This window comes from Zalophus californianus, chromosome X, assembly GCF_009762305.2.
Source record: "Zalophus californianus isolate mZalCal1 chromosome X, mZalCal1.pri.v2, whole genome shotgun sequence".
In the NCBI taxonomy this organism is placed as follows: domain Eukaryota; kingdom Metazoa; phylum Chordata; class Mammalia; order Carnivora; family Otariidae; genus Zalophus; species Zalophus californianus.
This window is the reverse complement of record NC_045612.1, coordinates 27,497,528-27,518,164: the sequence shown is the minus strand read 5'-3', so window position 1 is coordinate 27,518,164 and position 20,637 is coordinate 27,497,528. Positions and strand designations below refer to the sequence as shown.

Here is a 20,637-nt window from a genome sequence, read left to right as displayed (position 1 = left end):
TGATAAATTCAAGAGTTATTAACAGCTTCCAACCATAGAGGGAAGGAACCACAAATTTTACATTATGTTGTTACTTAAACAAGCTGCCAAGGTACATATGGTTTTAGTTTTAGCAAAAGAATCGGAAAGGACCAACTTACATTCCCACCAACAGAGTAAGAGGGTTCCCCTTTCTCCACAACCTCTCCAACATTTGTTGTTTCTTGCCTTGTCAATTTTTGCCATTCTAACTGGTGTAAGGCGATATTTCGATGTGGTTTTGATTTGAATTTCCCTGATGGCTAATGATGATGAACATTTGCCACTTTGGAAAACAGTGTGGAGGTGCCTCAAAAAATTAAAAATAGAACTACCCTATGACCCAGCAATGGCACTCCTGGGTATTTACCCCAAAGACACAGATGTAGTGAAAAGAAGGGCCATATGCACCCCAATGTTCGTAGCAGCAATGTCCACAATAGCCAAACTGTGGAAAGAGCCGAGATGCCCTTCAACAGATGGACGGATAAAGAAGATGTGGTCCATATAGACAATGGAATATTACTCAGCCATCAGAAAGGATGAATACCCAACTTTTACATCCACATGGATGGGACTGGAGGAGATTAGGCTAAGTGAAATAAGTCAAGCAGGGAAAGTCAATTATCATATGGTTTCACTCATTTGTGGAACATAAGGAATAACATGGAGGACATCCGGAGAAGGAAGGGAAAAACGAAGGGGAGAAATCGGAGGGAGAGATGAACCATGAGAGATTATGGATGCTGAGAAACAATTTGAGGGTGTTAGAGGGGAGGGGGTGGGGGGATGGGTTAGCCCGGTGATGGGTATTAAGGAGGGCACGTACTGCATGGAGCACTGGGTGTTATATGAAAACAACGGATCGTGGGTCACTACATCAAAAACTAATGATGTATTGTATGGTGACCAACATAACATAATAAAATAAAATTTAAAAAAAATAATCGGGAAGTAGGTATCTCTCCACCTTGCCCCTCACCCTCCAAAAGACACTGGACAAAGTACCCTTCTCTACAGCCAAATTGTATAATGACCACTTTGCTTCTCTCATACTAATAGTTAAGTTAGGCATGAAATGAGGATTTCATAGCCATGTGATAAAATCTCAGAATGTAAAATAGCCTGTGTCATTTCTAAGGACACTCCTTGGTTTCCCACCCTCACATTCCAGCCTTCCTATAGTTCAGAGCACAGCACTTTCCTGCTATAGGAGTTTAAAGGGGAAAAAAAGATTGACCATCCTACAGTGGGCTAAGTTATTTTACAAAATACCAGTAAAGGTGAGGTGGGGATGAGAACCCCCAGGATGAAGGTGTGTGTCTCAGGGTTGGGGTCCTGGTGGGGGTGGCAAGACAAAGGGAGACAGGACATCAATCCTTGGAAAGCTCCAGCAACTAAAAAGGAAGTGTTATTCCATGACAGCATTTGGATTTCTTGTGGTACCTTTTGAGTGAAAAACAGGCAACCAGGTCAAATGTCTGCTCTTTCTAGGCTGGCTACTGGAATGAGTATGAAAGATTTGTGCCTTTCTCAGATCAGCAAATCAGCAATGATAGCGCCTCCTCAGAGAACCGGACCATTGTAGTGACTACCATTCTGGTAAGTATGGAGAGAAGATGGGTGGACTTTCTGTATAGCAAGACTTCTGCTTTCTGAAAAACATTATTCAGCCAGTAAAAAAGACTTCAAGTTCGAGCCGTGAAGACATCCAATAGGTCAGCTTAGGAACCTCTTGAAGTATCTTGCCATCATCATGAACAGAATGTCATTTTTTTAATTTATTTTATTTTATTATTTTTTTAGAATTTCATTTTTTAAGATTGTATTTATTTATTTATTTTAGAGAGAGAGCATGCATGTGAGTGAGCACAAGTGAGGGCAGGGGCAGGAGGGAGGGAGAGAATCTCAAGCAGACTCCATGCTGAGTGCAGAGCCCAACATGGGGCTGGATCCCAGGACCCCAAGACCATGACCTGAGCCAAAACCAAGAGTCAGATGCTCAACCCACTGAGCCATCCAGGCGCCCCCAGAATGTCATTTTTAAAAAGAAAAAGAATAGGAATTTGGGACAGTTCCACATATCATTCTCCTCTTTACCCCCCCCCACACACACACACACTGTAGGACTGATGTTTCATTGTGGGGGAGACAGCATGATGTGAAAGAGAGTAGAGTAGGGTTCTCATATTAGGTCTACCACTAACCTGTGTTTAACTGTGCAAGTCACAACTTCTCTGAGCCTCAGGTTATGTTTCTTTTAATTTACGAAATGGGTATAATAAGGTCATAAGACCATTTCAAGGCAAGATTCACCGTTTAAAGCTTTTCTGCGAAATTCAAAGCACAGTTGAAATGTGAGATAGTGTTCTCATTTAGTTTCAAAATGTTTTTCCAAAAGCTGGTATGTTCTTACTGGGTGAAGTACAAACCAGGGTGAAAAATGAGTATACCACTAGGTCTGAAGTTGTGAATAATTGGATGAAGATTCAACTGAAGTTTACCTTTCATTTAAACAGACATGTCAAATACGCTCTTTGTCCTGGGTACTGTACTAGACCCTGAGGATGTAAACACAAATAAGCCACAGACTTTGACCTCAAAAAGACCACAGTGCTTTTTGAGGGCTTGCCTGGGCTGGCTGTAATAAATCCCGAGAAATTAAAGGCAGTTCACCTTCATGTAAGGGAAATACCTCTGTCCAGTTTGACTAAGACAAAGACTTTATAGGTGGAAACCCGGTCCTGCTTTCAAACCCTCAAAAAGAACTTAAATCCTTCTCTACATCTTTAAATCATCAGTTAAGGACTCCAAGGAATATATAGCCCAGCAAATAGTCAGTCGATTGGGTTCTTCTGCTTCTTAAGCAAACATATTTTAAAGGGTCTTTTCACACACCAAACCTCAACAGCTACACTGGGGAAAAACTTGATTATGGCATGTGTCATCTCTTAGAAAAATGTATGGGAGTAATCCTTCGATCTTCCTCTTGTCCCAAAGGAATCACCATATGTCATGTATAAGAAGAACCATGAGCAATTAGAAGGAAATGAGAGATATGAAGGCTATTGCGTCGACTTAGCCTATGAAATAGCCAAACACGTAAGGATCAAATACAAACTGTCCATTGTCGGCGACGGGAAATATGGCGCAAGGGATCCAGAGACAAAAATATGGAATGGCATGGTTGGGGAACTTGTCTACGGGGTAAGTTTTTTCAACTCTATTTTCATTTACTTCTGTGCTTTCCACTTAACAAAGATAGATTTTATTTTCAAGTGTAGTACTTATCCAATTGTATAGTTTCTGTGTGGTCTGTAAAAAAAAATTTTTTTTTTCTTCTCCAGTTGACTTTTGTAAAAGTAGGTTGTCGATAGCATCCTTTGGGCAACAGGATTATTTTGCCAAAAGCAAAGTAAGATTGGGGAACTTTATTTGGCAACATTAAACACAGCCTGCCCTCTGCTGAAAATCTGTTCCTGTGTCGGGCCGCAAAATCACCCACCTTGTTGCCTCAACAACTTCGCCTAAGCGACCCAGTCATCTTTGCTCGTTGTTCCCTCATTTCTAGGCAGTGACCATGTCCTATCCGTGCTACTCTTCTGTCTTTCAAACCCAGACACATTCTTCATTCCCACCCTCATCATTTCAGTTAAGGTTCTTACCACTTATTGGTCATTTAACTGATTTCCCTGCCTCTACTCTTACCCTGGCAAATCAGATCTCCACATCATTGTAATTTCCCACGCGAAAAATCAGGATAAAATTCAAACCCCTGAGCATGGCAAATAACGTGCTTCATCATCTGGCACCTGCCTACCTCTCTAATTTGTCTTGGACTCTTCCCCCTTCATACTTAGTGTTCCAGCTGCCAAGAAGTATGTGTCATTCCCCGAAGGTGCCCACCTGCCACTTAGGGCATCCCTGGAAGTACCTTTGCCCCTGTCCGTCAGCTAACCTTGCTTCGCAGTCCTCCAGAGCACAGGTGGCAGCATTTTCAGGAAGCCTTCCCTAATCCCATTTACCCACCTGTGGTCTGCTTAGGTGCCCCTGCTTTTTGCTTTCTTGTAGTACTTTTGAACCAGTATTATAATGATCTGTTTACAAGTTCAGCTGCCCCAAGTGGACTATAAACTCCTTGAGCACAGAAGCCATATCTGATTTATTTCAGTATCCCAGAGCACAACACAGAATGGAGGTTCAACAAATAATTGTTGAATGAATTAATAAATGAAGAGAATCGCTCTGCCAAGGGCTTGCCCATGGGTCAAGTACAGAAGAATTATACTGATAATTAGGGCTTTCAAAAGGGGTACAGCAGTATCTTCAGAGCTCTGCAGTGGCTTCACTTGAAAGGGTTTGGGCCCCTGATTGGGAATGTCAGATCTTGGGCCACCCAGTGAGGCCTATAGAGACAAGCAGAAGTGGGCATAAGAACGGCCCACTGGGTGAACCAGTCACTAGAAAATTCACCCAAGGGTAGGTGGTGGCAGCCGAGGGTTAGTTCTCTCTGCTTTTTATTTTCATCCCAGTGTCGTTAACATACAGCATTATACTAGTTTCAGGTGCACAACACAGTGATTCGACACCTCCGTACGTCACCCAGTGCTCATCAGGACAAGTGTGTTCGGCAGAGGTTTGCTTTCTGACAGATAAGGAGTACTCGCAATGACCAGTCCCGGTCTAGACAACAGGTTAGGGGAAGACTAAAATCTAGGGGGTGCATATACTGAGAAGAAGTTGGCAAGAAGCAAACATCCAAGTTATCTCTTGGACAGAGGTTCAGGATAAGGACTCTGGTGCTTGAGATGGGAAGCAGCCAGAATAAGGTGCAGCTCTCCCCTCAGAAGGACTGGGGTCACTAAGTAAGTTTTTGGAACAGGTCCTCAGGAACAAGCACAAAGGCAGAAGCTCATTTCTAAAAATAAGGGCACAGAAAATGAATTAAGGCTTAAACTGAGACTGGACCTCAAGTATCAAAACTAGGGCACTGTCCTCCAGTCAGACAAGCAGCAAGGCAATTTGAACCTTAGCCCCCAGCAGTGGAGCTGGAGCCAATTATCTCCCATCTTGGGTCAAGGTTGGCCCTGGGAACTGGGGTAGAGCTGAGCTGCAGATGAGATTCAAGTGAACTCCTTCATGAGAAAGAGAAGAACTTCTAATGCCAAGACACAGGGGGCTGGACGAGGGGCAGAGCACCTGTCATGCTTTCTAAGGACCCTGAGAAGCTCTGAACTATCTAGACACAGCTCTAACTTCTTTCTGAGTTGGTGATCAAGTCTTCTCTATCCTTCATCTCCCCAACACTCAGGCTCCAAGAGGTCCTGTCTTGCTCACAACTCTCCCCCGCACTTGGCACATTATGTGGTCCATCGTAGATACTCACTTTTTGCTCTAACGAATGAATGCCTGGTATGCAGTAATGCCCAGCCAATGTTCATTAAATTTACCTCATGGTAGGAGGTAATCTTATATCTTACCATTATTTATTATTATTATCATTGCCATTATTATTTTATTTTTATTATTAGCTACCATTTGTTGCTTATTTCCTGGTTGCCGGACACTGTGCTAAGTGCTTTATAGGCATCATGTAACTCAATACTCACAACATACCTCCAAAGGAGGTGCCATCTTATTAACATTCTACAGATGAAAATACTGAAGCCTAGAGAGGTGGTCTTATGCCAAGACCAAACAGCCTGTAGTGACACGGTGATCTGAACCCAGTCTCTGACTATGAGGTCCATGTTCTTTTTTTTTTTTTTTTTAAGATTTTATTTATTTATTTGAGAGAGAGCAAAAGCGATCACAGAGGGAGAGGGATCACAGAGGGAGAGGGAGAAGCAGACTCGCCGCCAAGCGGAGAGCCCAATATGGGGCTTGATTCCAGGACCCTGAGATCATGACCTGAGCCAAAGGCAGACGCTTAACCCACTGAGACACCCAGGTGCCTCAGAAGTCCGTGTTCTTTCACCACAGCCCTAGACTGTCCGACAGCTGATGTGTTATTTCAGACCCATCCCATCCTAAAAGATAGCTGAAACTTGTTGAAAGGCTTTTGGTGCCTCTGCTTTTCTAGGGGGAAGATTGGCCCCAGGTGCATCGCAAAGACTTTGGGGTATCAATTTCTACTGGGCCAGAGTAACTGACATGAGCTCTACCATCCCACTGCGACTCAGTAGCCAGAGCTTTCTAGTGTCTCAGAAGAAAGCTTGTCACATTCTGTAAATAGCTCCAGTCCCTCCTGGCATCGAGCAAGACGTTAGGCCCAGTGATGTAGAGCAAGACAGATTTCCTGACACTGTTCAAAGACCCAGCTTTCTCACCAGGTTTTGGCTTCTCTTCTGGCATGTCCTCTGTACTGCGCCCACCTAATCTCTACATTCTCTCCCTCTTCCCAATATGTGTGAGTGAGGGAGCTTGAGAATTAAATAGTCCCTTACTTGTTTAGTAATTTAGAAACCAGCACTTTACTGCTGAATAGGTAAAAATTCTTCTGAAGGAGCCTTCCCACCTTTTCCCTCCAGTTCTTTCCACTAAAGACAAAAAGCAATAGCCAGGGAAGTCTCAAAGAAACGTCCTCCGCCCTCGTCTGACCTGGAACAATTTTCTGATGCTTTCTGGGATTAAAACACAAGGGTGTTTCCAGGGAACTGACTGCAAACCAACTGCTGAATTCCACTTTCCCCTAAAACTTGTGGCTATGAAAAATGGATGTTCTTGTCATGCTTGGATAAAACCTCTCTGTTCAGGCAGATGATCTCATAAGCTGAATGTGTCCTCATCTTCATTTAAAATTTTAATCTTTCAGCATTGGCAGGTTTTCCACTTCTCTTTCAATGATAGAAATGGAGAGAAGTGAAAACACAGGCATTCATTTCTAGCAGGCCTGGCATCTTGTAGTTTGCAAGTTCCTTAAGGAAAAAAAGGAAAGTGGGGCGCCTGGGTGGCTGTCGGTTGGACATCTGACTCTTGATCTCAGCTCAGGTCTTGAGCTCAGGGTCATGAGTTCAAGCCCCACATTGGGGTCTGCACTGGGTGTGGAGCCTACTTAAAAAAATGGGGCGGTGGGGGTACTCTCTTGCAATGAACATGAAAACTACGCAGATAGGCACAGCTTTATCCGGAGGGAATTTTCTTTTATGCCTTTAGCATGTAAAACAGATCAGAGTAGGAAAAATATGAAGAAAGGCAGAGATGAAAAAAGCTTTGCGAAGATTTCAGTATCTACCATAAAGTCTCAAGAAAGAGTCAAAATGAATTAAATTTGTTCAGGAAGAAAGAAGCCAATCAGCAGCCTCTTTTCAGATGATTCCTAAATGGTTTTCTTTTCCCTCTAAAGAAAACCAAATCAAGGTTGATGTTTGGGGCACCTTGTATTGCTAAGAAGGCTATTTTTGAAACAAACGTCAGTAGGACACAATGTGCCCCATTATGTAAGCTCTTCAGAACATTATGGACTTGAAACTGTCCACCTGCTTTTAGCGGTTTTGATTTTGAGCTGGATGTCTATAACATCACCACATGGTAATTGTCCCTAGCTTAAATGGCTTACAGACCACAAGTTTTTATGGCCCTAAAATAGCATGTGTTTTAAGAGGACATTTAAAAACATTTTGCTGCTAACAGGGCTCTTAGACATCTTTTAGGCTACGTTTCATTCATTTTACAGATAAATATGGGGATCAGCCGGGATTGGCCATTAGGACTGCCATTTGGGTAAACCAGGAAAGGCCTGACGTAAGACAGGGATGACAAGAATGGTGGCAGGGATTATGACAAGGTCGCAAAATCACACAGCTTGGCAGAGCTTAGACTATAACTCAGGTTTCATGACTCCTGGCCCGGTGCTCTGTCCACCGGGTCACACTGGCCCAGTTTACTCAGCTTATCAAATTGCGGGAAGATTGGTGTATGATATATGACATCCCCACCTGCCTTCAGGGGGCTTACAATCTATTTGGATTATGAGCTTTTCCATCCAAGATAACCATCCTGCTTATCTGTGGCCTCCAGAATAACGTAATGCACATCCCTAGTTATCACTTGAAATATTTGAAAACCCAAAGTCAACAGCTGGGCGTTTCTGCCTTTTGAGAGGAGATAAGATCTAACAGAAAAAGAGAGTCAGGGAAAGGGCTGGAAAGAAATTGAGGTCTTATATGACAAAGGGTCGCCTGCCAGCAGGCAGCTACTGTGTTCCTTATGTTCCCAGCACTTAGAAAAGGGGAGGGAAAGAGTTGCCTTGGGAAAGGCCAAACCACTGCCCAGATTGGTACCTCTGGCTTAGAAGAAAGCAGAGAGCTTGGGGTTGGGGGATGATTGATTCCAGGTCACATCCCCTGGGCACCCTCAGACTCCTTCACACTCCCAGGACAAATGGCAATTTTATAGATGCTATTCACACTGACATTTCTCTACCCAAAAGAAATTACCTCTTAGGTTGTCACTATCCTAAGATAGATTCATTTTCCATTAAGAAAGACAGAAAGTCGATCTGTCCTTCCCGCTAAAAGGCAGAGAAGCAAGGGTGCAGTAACAGACACCAAATATTCTCTTCTATTCTTCAGGTGATTATACTGGGCTTTGGCAGAAGGGCTGATGGTTTGATAAAAGTGCCCCTCTCTTTGAAATGATGTATATAAACTCCAGGAAGGAGCATTAATGACACATGGACGTCTGCCATTCTGAGCAGAGAGGGTGGGGAAAGATTACCAACCAAATTTAGTCTCACAAGGCCTTTACCCAGTTCCCGGGATGCTCCTTTATCTTCACTTTGTCTTTAACTCTCTCAGCTCCCCAAGGACAAGGAGCCCTAACCAATAGATCTAGACTGGGACATCTGTTCTGTCTAAGCAGATGAGGAGATCCTGTTGTGACACTGCTTGTTGTTGAACAGATTTAAATAGACCTCATCCCTTTCTCCAGATCTAAACAATTGCAGACAGTGAATATCCCATAGAGTACAGCCAATAAAGCAGTTTTAAGTCCTGTCTTCATTATATTCCTATTGTCTAGCTTGATTCCATCCACTCCTTTCTCCAACACATTTAAACTTGCCAAGGAAATGTCTGCCAAAGGCTACTAGAACCTTATGACTGATACAGGGATAAGGGATCAGGTCATGTCTGCCTGTTCTCTTGGTTAGCATAGTATCTTTTTTTAAGATTTATTTATTTATTTGAGAGAAAGAGCACGAGTACGAGTGGGAGAGGAAGAGAGAATCTCAAGCAGACTCCACCCTGAGCATGGAGCTGGAAGCAGGGCTTGATCCCAGGACCCTGAGATCATGACCTGAGCTGAAACCAAGAGTCGGACACTTAACCAACTGCTCCACCCAGGCTCCCTGTACATAATCTCTTATGCATTACACTCCAGTACATTGCCTCTCCTCTCCCATCGTCCCCCTTGCTTTCAGAAAGTGCTCTAAAATGGCGGCTGACAAGCTTCTGCTCATGTGTTGTCTCCAGGTCGGTTATAAGTTTTATATCAGATGAAAATATTTTAAGATACAACATAAGCCTTTAGCTCAAAAAAAATGTCTTAAATGCCATTTAAATTAAGTGTCATTTCTGTCTTAAACTTGCAGACTCTGCAAGTGTATCATCCCTATACATAGGAGTTTGTTGGGTTTTAAGTTTTATGAAATTTACGACTGGCAACCCACCTATGAAAAGGATTATGAATCCCCTCAAGTTAAATCCCCTCCAATAATGCAGTTCTTCCAGGTTTGCTTTGCCACTGGTGAGTGGAAAAATCAAACCTAATTTGGCGTGTTTACTGAGCCCACACAACCACTCATAAGCCGCTTGATTAAAATGCTTTAAGTAGTCAAGATGCAAGCAAAAGCACTAGCAAACACTTGCCCTGAGCTCTTCCCATTTGCTGGTTTTTATCCGTTACCTGAGGCACCTACATACCACCCAACTTACCCTCCTAGATTTGGGGAAATGGCCTGCCTACTGCTGTTACTAGCAGAGGCTGAAGCTTGAGAACAAAAGGCCGCTGACTGGTTCCGGACACCGGAAGTTAGAGACACTTCATTAGGGAGTCAGCACCTCACCTCCTCCTCCCTATGCTCCCCAGCCCCGTAGATCATTCTTAACCCTCTCTCCCAGCACAGCTGCCTTCCGTAAGGAGCGGAGACCAGGAAAGGAAGCCTGTCTGGGGAGTTGCCTTTCTCACTTTTTCATCACTGTTGGCCTCCTAAATCTTTAGCCTGCCTTGGAAATGACCTTCCCCCTCCTCTGCATGTTGTGGCTGTTCCAGGAGAGCTAAATGGGCGTTTTCTGACACTCGTCACCTACTCCTTCCATTTCCCTTGCTACTCAGGTTGATTGCTCCACAGACATAATGCCAAGCAGGTCTTGGGCTCTGAAATAACTGACCATTTCAACATCCTTTTCATATGGATGAGGGGATAGTGGTGGCGGAGGGCAAGGGCTTCTCCCCAGCTGCCTCGGAGCTGATGGGACAGTCCTGCTGCGTGGGTCTCACCAGGCAGGCATAGAAGGGATGGGAGGGGTTGTTAAGTCCCCTACCCAGCTGGCTGTCCTTGTGGCTTGATCAGGCGCTCCTTCCTTTCTATTGGATGATCCTTCTTCCACCTGCTTTTTGCTAGTCCTTTGTCTTTTTCTGGCTATAATAGGTCTTTTTTTAAGGTTCAACATGGGAAATCTCAGGTCCACATCAATGAGGCTTAATCAAGTACAGATTTAATGCTATTCTTCACTGAGGGAGCACCCTCCAAAAAACAGACGAACTCCACCTTCTTTGGAAAACCTCCTTAGAAAGAAACAGTTCTGGGGCGCCTGCATGGCGCAGTCGGTTGAGCGTCCAACTCTTGGTTTCAGCTCTGGTCTTGACCTCAAAGTCATGAGGTCAGGCTCCGTGCTCAGCCAGGGAGTCTGCTTGAGATTGTCTCCCTCTCCCTCTCCCCCAGCTCACGTGTGTGTGCTCTCTCTCTCACTCTCCAAAATAAATAAATAAATAAATAAAATCCCTTTTTTTAAAAAAAAAGCCGGACTGAGAGAAAAAGGCAAGTGCCTGAGGGGAGCAGGTTCTTTCTGTTGTCTTACGTGACTTCAAAAGTACTTCATATTAGGAATGGCTTCCTTTGGGAATCTGTTCTTTTGCTGCGTATTCCTGGGAACCAGACAAGAAGCCCCACTTCGTCTATCTAGCCACCTCTTGATAGTGTTTAGCTGTGCTTATCATCTAGTGAGTGTTTGTTGCTGAGGTATTGTGTTTTTTTTTTCTTCATAAAGGGTGTCAAGATTCTCAGACTCCTTTCTTTACCTGCTGGAAAAGAGCCAAATTCCCCGAAATGCAATCCAAAGTGATTTTCTCAGACAAATGCCCCTTATTTCTGCCTTCCAAAACAAGGAAATGGCCATTTCTCTTGGAATGATCAGTTATTTAGACTTAAACGATCAAAAAACTAGTTAAATTAAGTAATTAAATTCAAATGAGATCAAATGGGAAATGATACGAGTGGGGCATTTGCATGGAGGCAGAAACACATTGGCAAGGATAGAAGGTGGCTTCATCTGTGAATTCTGTTGGCACGACAAGCCTCTTTCTAGCTGATGCAGACTCTGCCAAAAAAAAAAACCCACTAGCTTTCTGGCCAATTCCATTCTCCTCGATAGCTTTTGTTTCTATGATCAGGTCTGGCCCCAGGCAAAAGGGTAAAATGGGTAAAATTTGGGTTTGGCTTCTGACCAGTTATAAATGCAGAACTGGTGATTCAGGAGTTAGCGACAAAAGGAATAGGTTAAATCGGGACGCCTTGCTGGCTCAGTCAGTAAAAGCATGCAACTCTTGAACTTGGGGTCATGAGTTGGAGCCCCACATGGGGTGTGGAGACTACTTAAGAAAAAATAAAATATTTTTTTAAAAAAGAAGGAATAGGTGAAGACACAGCAATATGTTGAGAAGGAAAAGGACATGGAGACAATAGAGCTTGTATCAGTTGGCTCCCATCTCAGTAAAGAAAGAGGCAAGATTGGGGCACCTGGGTGGCTCAGTCGGTTAAGCGTCTGCCTTCGGCTCAGGTCATGATCTCGGGGGTCCTGGGATCGAGCCCCGCATCAGGCTCCCTACTCATTCTCTCTCTCTTTCTCAAATAAATAAAAAAAGAATCTTTAAAAAGAAAGAGAAAGAGGCAAGTTCACCTGCAGGGAGGGTGGAGCTGGTAAGGATTAGGGACTGCAAAAAGGTTGGAATAAGCATCACTCACAGACTTAGAAGAGAATCAGCTTTCCTGTGGTAGATGATGGATTTAACTTCAGAAATGGGGAGTTTGAGATGGTAGTGATCCATGCAGGTAGATTGGGTCAGCGTGCTGTTGGCTTTAAGAAATGCATACTTTCTGCAGCTCCCCCTGGGCTATAGGATATCCTCCATGAGGATAAGGAGTTTTGTCTGCTTTGTCTGTCTTGCTTGCTGCTTCGTCCCCAGCATCAAGAGTAGGGCTTGGCACAGAATAGGCACTCGAATATGCACTGGAGTGAATCTGAGAGGGGTTGATTATCGTACATAAAAACCATGTATAGTAGAAACCTGCACATATCTATGGCGTTAGGACATTGTGGTGATTAAGAGCATGAGTTCTAGCAGCATTGTCCACAATAGCCAAATTATGGAAAGAGCCCAAATGTCCATCGACTGATGAATGGATCAAGAAGAGGTGGTATATACACACACACACACACACACACACACACACACACACACACACACACACACACACACACACACACAATGGAATATTACTCAGCCATAAAAAAGGATGAAATCTTGCCATTTGCAACAACATGGATGGAGCAACAGTGTATTACGCTAAGTGAAATAAGTCAGAGAAAGACAAATACCATATGATTTCACTCATGTGGAATTTAAGAAACAAAACAGATGAATATAGGGGAAGGAATAAAAAAATAAGAAAGGGAGGCAAACCATAAGAGACTCTTAACTCTAAAGAACAAACTGAGGGTTGATGGAGGGGTGGTGGGTGGGGGATGGGCTAAATGGGTGATGACCATGAAGGAGGGCACATGATGTGATGAGCACTGGGTGTTATATATAAGTGATGAATCACTCCTGAAACAAATATTATACTATATGTTAAGTAACTAGAATTTAAATAAAAACCTGAAAGAATAAAAGGACGTGAGTTCTGAAATCTGAAGACCAGGGTTCTAATCCCAGACCTCAGTTTCTCCTTCTTTAACATGGGAATGATTATGTGCCATCCTTAAGTTTGCTGAGAGAATTAAATAAGATAATATATACGAGGTACTTACACACAGAGTAAGCACTGAATAAATGTTAGCTGGCTGTTTATTATCTGAATTTCCCTTTAAATTAATTAAGACATGTTTTTTAATCAGTTTGAGTCACCATATGGGACTCAAGGTAGTAAAACATTTCTTTTAAAACATCCTCTATCTCAGACTTCATCATTCCTCCTCCACCTCTCCCCACTGGTAAGGATATTGAGGTATAACTATTTAATGTAGAAAAAGAATTATCAAAATTGGTCCTTGTGTTTTTGTTTTTTGTTTTGAGAGAGCGAGAGAGTGCCTGTGCGCGGGCAAGCAGGGGGAGGGGTAGAGGGAGAGGCAGAGAGAGAATCTTAAGCAGGCTCCACACCCAGCATGAAGCCTGACACGGGGCTGGATCTCTTGTCCCTGAGATCATGACCTGAGGCAAAATCAAGAGTCAGGCGCTTAACTGACTGAGCCGCCCAAGCCCACCAAAATTGGTGTTTTTACTTCATATCTGATATACCATCCAAAAGGCTTTCCTTAGAAGCATTTTTCTCGGTGTGTATTTTAAGGCCTGGCTCCAGACTAAAGTATACTAAACCTACTACTGGGGTAGAGGAACAATTGTGGAAGACCAAAGAAATAAGTGCAGAAATTCCCAGTGCCAGAAAGAAAAGAAAAGAAATTCCTAATGCCTTTTTTCATGGGATTAATATAAAAACATTGCCTGCCTTTGCCTGAGCCCGCCTTTGCCTGAGCCCATTATGCAGGGCACTACTGACACATTTAATATTTTATTGATCCAATACGCATGAGCGCTACACTGATATTTATCACTAGACATGATGGCTTCCTATAGAAATTAATATGTATTCTAATAACTGCTTTACCCTTGTTATTGCCCATGCAGAATTCTTTCATGTTTGCATAGATTATATTCAATAGTCAACAGCTAATTTTCTAGGCATCCAGAGTTTCTTTATTTAGGATGTGCTGCAGTGACAGATTGAAAAAAAAAAAACAAACAGAAGATTGAGTCCCTGCCTTTAAAGAACCTATGTTTTAATGGACATTCTCTGGAGAAAATAACTCAAGAATAATAGCAAACACTCAAGAATTAAACTGAGGACTGTAGTCCTGTGTTGCCACTCATGGTGGGGAGGGAGGCACGTATAAGGAGTCTAGACTACATGCTTGCCTCTCAAGAACTTCCATTTATGTGAAGAAGCTAAGACATAAGAGCATGCAAATTCAAATTAAAAAAACAAGAGTTGGGGCGCCTGGGTGCCTCAGTCGGTTAAGCGTCTGATTCTTGGTTTCAGCTCAGGTCATGATCTCGGGGTCATGGGATTGAGACCTGCGTTAGGCTCTGCACTCAGCGCAGAGTCTGCTTGAGATTCTCTCCCTCCCTCTCCCTCTGCCCCTCCCCACCCCTCTCTCACTCTCTCTCTCAAACAAATAAATGAATCTTTAAGAAAACAAGAGTTAAGGAGTGATTGGGGCACCTGACTGGCTCAGTCGGTAGAGCATGTGACTCTTGATCTCAGGATCATGAGTTCAAGCCCCACGTTAAGTGTAGAACTAGCTTTAAAAAAAATTAAAAGAGTTAAGCAGTGATCTGTCACTTTAGGGAGTACAAGTTGAGTTGCAAGATAGCAAAACTAACTGAAGAAAAAAAATGAGTTGGTTGCCCTAAGCAATAGGTCACAAAGGACAAAAGGCCACCGGTGCCCTCTTCTTACTTAGCCCCGAGCTAGAGCGTTTTAGAACCCATCGAACGCTACTACTTTTCTGACAAAGCACTGACAAATCAATTGGTTATAGGGATCCAAGAGTTTATATTTCCACCAAAGAGGTAGAGTAAGTAGCAAATGACTAATGGAAATACTGTCTCTAAAAGTCAATTTTTTTTTTTTCCAGAGGGCTGATATAGCGGTTGCTCCACTCACTATAACCCTGGTCCGTGAAGAAGTCATAGATTTCTCAAAGCCATTTATGAGCCTGGGCATCTCCATCATGATAAAGAAGCCTCAGAAGTCAAAACCAGGCGTCTTCTCATTTCTGGATCCCTTGGCTTATGAAATCTGGATGTGCATCGTCTTTGCTTACATTGGAGTCAGCGTAGTTCTTTTCCTAGTCAGCAGATTCAGCCCCTATGAATGGCACTTGGAGGACAACAGTGAAGAACCTCGTGATCCGCAAAGCCCTCCTGACCCTCCGAATGAATTTGGAATATTTAACAGTCTTTGGTTTTCCTTGGGTGCCTTTATGCAGCAAGGATGTGATATTTCTCCAAGGTTTGTTTCCATGTCATACCCAATGCCTCCTTGCACTCTGTGGCCATGATCCATTCATGTACATCTGGTATTCACCCATCTCAAGTCCAGATTTCTTTCATTTGACATTCCATCCAACAGCAAATTATCATCAAGCCATTTTGTTTGCTTGCGTCCATAAAGTGAGTGTGTTATTGGTGTTGTTTTGAATGTCCTTCATGCATTTCTATGGTATTGTATACTTATATCTATCATAGCAAACATTTGGACTCTGGGTAAAGGTAGCATTATCAGCTAAAATTAATATTATTTGGATAAAGCTAATACTAAATCTTGATCAGATCAATCAGACATGATTTCCTCCTTAAGTGAGCTAAAACATTTTCTCATTTGTCTAGAGATGGGATCTAGAAAAAATTTGAAAGAATATAGAACTCTTCTTAAAAGCCCTCCTACTTTCCCCTTGCACTGTCCTACCTTTTTCATTTCACTCTTAGACTGCCTAGAACTATTCATTGTAGTATCTCGCCCAAGTTTTATAACTAAAACTATAAAAGTACGGAAAGAAAACATAAGAGGGAAAAAAAAAAGAAAACCTAAGGGGGAGTCTATATGATCTCGGATTGGACAAAGAGTTTTCAAAACACAAAAAGAACAATCCATTTTTTAAAAATTGACACACTGGACTTCATTAAAATTCAAAACTTTCACATTTCAAAAGACATCTTAATTAAGAAAATGAAAAGAGAAGCCACAGACTGGGAGAAAATATTAGCAAATGATACATCTGATAAAGGACTTATATACAGAATATATAAAGATTTCTTGCAACTCACTATAAAGAAAACAACCCAATTTTTAAGACGGACAAAATATTTGAATAGACCTTTCCCCAAAGAAGATATACAAATGGCTAATAATCACATGTAAAGATGCTGAACATCATTAGTCATTGGGGAAAAGCAAATTAAAATCACAGTGAGATACCTCAATATATCCTCTAGAACAGCTATAATAAAAAAGTGGTGGCGAGGATGCAGAATGACTATAGCTCTCATCCATTAGTAGGGTGAATGCAAAATGCTACCGCCAAATAGGAAGACAGTTCCGCAGACTCTTATAGTTAGACACACACTTAAAATATGACACGGCAATTCTACTTATTTACTGAAAAGAAAACCTATATCCACACAAAGACTTATAAATGTTCATAGGAGCTTTATAAAAACCAAAAAGTGGAAACAACCCACATGTCCATCAACAAGTGAATGGATGAACACAATGTGGCATATCCATCCAATGGAATACTATTTGGCAATTAAAAAGAACAAGCTACTGATATGCTACAACATGGATGAACTTTGAAAACATGATGCTACATGAAAGAAGCCAGACACAAAAGGCCACATAGTATAGGATTCCATTTATTTAATTCTATTTATTGAATGTCCCTTATTGCATTGTTCCGTTTGTCCAGGATAGGCAAATCCATAGAGACAGAAAGTCTCTAGGGACTTAGAGGGAGCAGAGTGAAGCTAAGAAGGGTGAGGATTAGGCTGAGGCAGGCAGGGCTGAGTACAGCAAGCATAAGGGGCAAATTCAGTCTTCATTTAAAATTTTGATATTTGTTCATCATGGGTTTTTTTCATTAATCTTGATTTTCTTAAAAATATTGCACTGAAATGTTATTTATCTTGATTAGTGAGATTTTGGTACCCCTCTAAATTTTGTGCATGGGGTAAATGCCTCACTGGTCTCACTCTCGTCCTGGCCCTGTCGGGATTAAGCACAAATGAGCATGAAGGAACTTTTCAGGGTGAGGGAAATGTTCCAAAACTGGATTGTGGCGATGGCTGCACAACTCTTAAGTTGACTAAACTCATTCATTGTACACTTACATTGGTGAATTTGATGAGATGCAAATTTTATCTCAGCGAAGCTATTGAAAATACTGAATGTGAATGTCCTGGACCTCACCCACTTAGTTTAGTGGTATTCACCTAAACAAAAACAGTGTTGAATTCGTAATCATAAAATATTGTAAGCAAATGTGGTAGCTTTAAAATCGGTGGGGCGGCGGGGGGAGGGCATTATTTATTTATTTTTAAATTATATTATTATTTATTTTTCTGAAATAAAAAGTTGTAGTTTGGGCAAAATTGAACATTAATCCAAATACTGACTAGAGTCCATTATACAAACATATGGGGATTTTCATTTAGAATATAAGGACTCAGAAGGTCACCTACTATGGTTTTACAGCATACTTCATTTTAAGATTATCCACCTGGAGCACAAAACATTTCAAATGAAGATTTGCAGCATAACTCATGGGTAACCATCTTCAAATTTCTAATGTAACGTGTATGGGGCAAGCCTCTTTTGTCAGGGTCATACCTTTTGCCACTCTCAATCTGCTTGGTCAGATACTCTAAATGATTTCACTCCCTGTTCCTTTTGTGCTTATAATGTGTGTCATTTTGTGATACCATCTGGGAGTTCATTTATTTTGCTAGTTTCTTCTTTTATTTTTTTTAAAACGTTCACTTGGAGGCTAGGGTTCTGAACAATCCTTAATTGAGTGATTTTTAACATGGCTGGTAATCTGTGTTGAGGCAATGCTAAAGAGTCATTAAGGCTAGAGATTTTATTGGTTTCTGTAAGGGAATTTTCAAAACTAAACTTGTGATATCCCCACCGGAGTGCTACATACTACTCTGTATACTCAAACAGGACTCTTCAAAAGCTATCTGTTTTTAGAAGTATTTATGCATATTGCTTCATTAAGTACTAACTTAAAGATGATGACCTGAAAATGACAAGCTGGATAGATTTTTTCTTTTTTTTGTAGAAGAATTTAAGCTACAAATCCTTTTTTGTTTCCCAGGATACATTTATCATTACACTGCACTAGATACTGTCATATAGAGCAATGGCTTTCAAACTTTTTGACCATGTCCCTTAGTATGAAATACATTTTCCGTCATGAGTCGGGGTGTGTGTGTGTGTGTGTGTGTGTGTGTGTGTGTATCACAAGCATCACCAAACATTACCCTTACAGCGTGCCATGCTGTTTTAAATGCTGGTTGCAACTCAACCCAGCAGTGGGACCCACAGGCTATGGAATAAGACCGGTCTAGAGTAACAAATATTCTCCTTTTTGTGCTTTTGAGTAATAAGTTATTACTCTGTATATTTTCTACCAAATGGATGATCCCTCTTTCGATATTGTCTTTTGTGTCCTTCAAAGGAAATTATATCTTTAAGCCTCTTGATAAAATTTTATACATTGTAGCATACTTATTTCTCCTTGTCTTGAGAGCTCTATTGGTTATATATTTGTGCTCAATTGTATAACAGTAATTCCACTGAAATGTGCTTTTCTACTAACAGATTTCGAAATTCCTGATAGTGACAGAATTGCGCTCTAAGATTCATGGTTGCCTTGACGGCAAATGCCAGTGTTATACTTTATTTTTGTTTAATGGCCACACTTAGAAGTCAGACTCTCCAGAAAGCGCCGCATGTGAACATGCATTGTACACTCTGACTTTTCCCAAAATTGAAGCAATTCAAGGAATTATAAGAGACCACATTTTAAAGTAGAACTATATCAACTATCAGAGCAGGAGGAGACGTCAGATAAATCAACCCAACTGCTTCTGTGTCCTGAGGGCAGAGGGGAAACAGCCTTCGCTGAGCTCCCACTGCGTCTGGGCACTTTTCCTGCATTATCCTGTGGATTTTAATCCTCCAAACACTGCCACCATGTGCTCGGTTTTAAGTTGAAGAAGGTGGCGCTTGGGGTAAATAATTGGCCCAGTCACACAGCTAATGGCAGAACCAGTATTCAAACCTAACTCCAACTCCACACCCTACACCGGTCCACTTCATGCTGCTTTTTTCACAACAGAGACAAAACCCTATGCGGAGAGATACTGTGGTGGAGGTCAGGGTCAAGGGGTTTTAAGAGCGGGCAGTATAACTGTTCCCACTACCACACACTGCCTCCCACTCCCGACCCGAAAGTGCATTTGCTTGTTCCATTCTTTCCTCATGTGCGTGCCCAGGACTATTCTCCGGTCTCCCGACCTCCGATGAAACTCTGCCATCGCCCGGGTTGTTAAAGAAAGTTTTAGGCAGTGAGCGCTTAAAATGCTGCCGGGTGTGTATCCACTCAGAGTAAAAGGGTGGGAAATCAGCAGTGAGACAGCATGAGGCGCACCGAGCGTCATTGTATTTCCATCAAATAAAGGTATTGACAGGGGCTTAGAAGCTTAAAGAGCCCGTGTCAATATTAGGTTTGATATTTTCAACTACTCCAATTGTTCGGAGTGAACAATTCAGCTAGAGGCTGAATTGCCTTTAGAGAGGCTAATCAAGGTGATCAGCTGAGGTTATATCCATATACAAACTGATTTGTTTGGGGCAGTCGGGAGAAGAAAGTATGAGGAGATTCCACTCAACCCTCTTGCACCGGAGGGGGATGGGGAGATCTGCAGTGGGTATAGCCAGATGGAGGTAGCGCGTAGGGGTTAAGTACGTGGGTGCGGGATTTAGTCTCACTGGATTCGCAATCTGCTTAGGAGTTGTGTAACTCGGGGCACGTTGCTAAATCTGGCTAAGCCTCAGTTCCTCATCCGTAAAGTGTAAAGTATAGTACCTGGCATGCGTACAGTAAGTTCTCGGTAAAGGGTAGCCATCCTCCTTATTAAACTGGCTGCTCTTCACCACCCTAATTTCACAAATACTAATAGTTAATATTTCACTTGCATGTTAGTCCCTAAAACTCCTTGGGAATACAGTTGAAATTGTAGGGAGTGCCACATAGCTGATTCTTGATGAGAAATAACCAACAACTTGCCTCCTTGAATTCATACAGTACCCTCCTTAAGGATTACACCTCGTGCAAATGTTTTGATTGTATATTCTATAATGATTTACTGATATTGACAGAACGTTACAATTTTTTAAATCTGTCATTTATTTCCTTTGTGAAACTTGGATAGAACCTTGCTGAGCAGTCCAAAGTCCGAGTCCTTCCAGACAAATGCTCCCCCTGCTGACTC

At 42.1% G+C, this 20,637-nt stretch overlaps 1 protein-coding gene across 6 annotated transcripts in view; it reads left to right on the top strand.

The window, feature by feature from the left end:
* Window positions 1-20,637, top strand: part of GRIA3 (glutamate ionotropic receptor AMPA type subunit 3) — a 279,988-nt gene that overhangs the window by 190,836 nt on the left and 68,515 nt on the right. For all 6 annotated transcript variants that reach the window (XR_003522558.2, XM_027607886.2, XM_027607887.2 and 3 more), the window contains 3 exons: window positions 1,513-1,620; window positions 3,019-3,225; window positions 15,213-15,589. Coding sequence is in view for 5 of the 6 variants with exons in the window: in XM_027607886.2 (XP_027463687.1) it covers window positions 1,513-1,620; window positions 3,019-3,225; window positions 15,213-15,589 (692 nt within the window). In the remaining variant the exon portion in view is untranslated. The remainder of the gene's footprint in view (window positions 1-1,512; window positions 1,621-3,018; window positions 3,226-15,212; window positions 15,590-20,637) is intronic.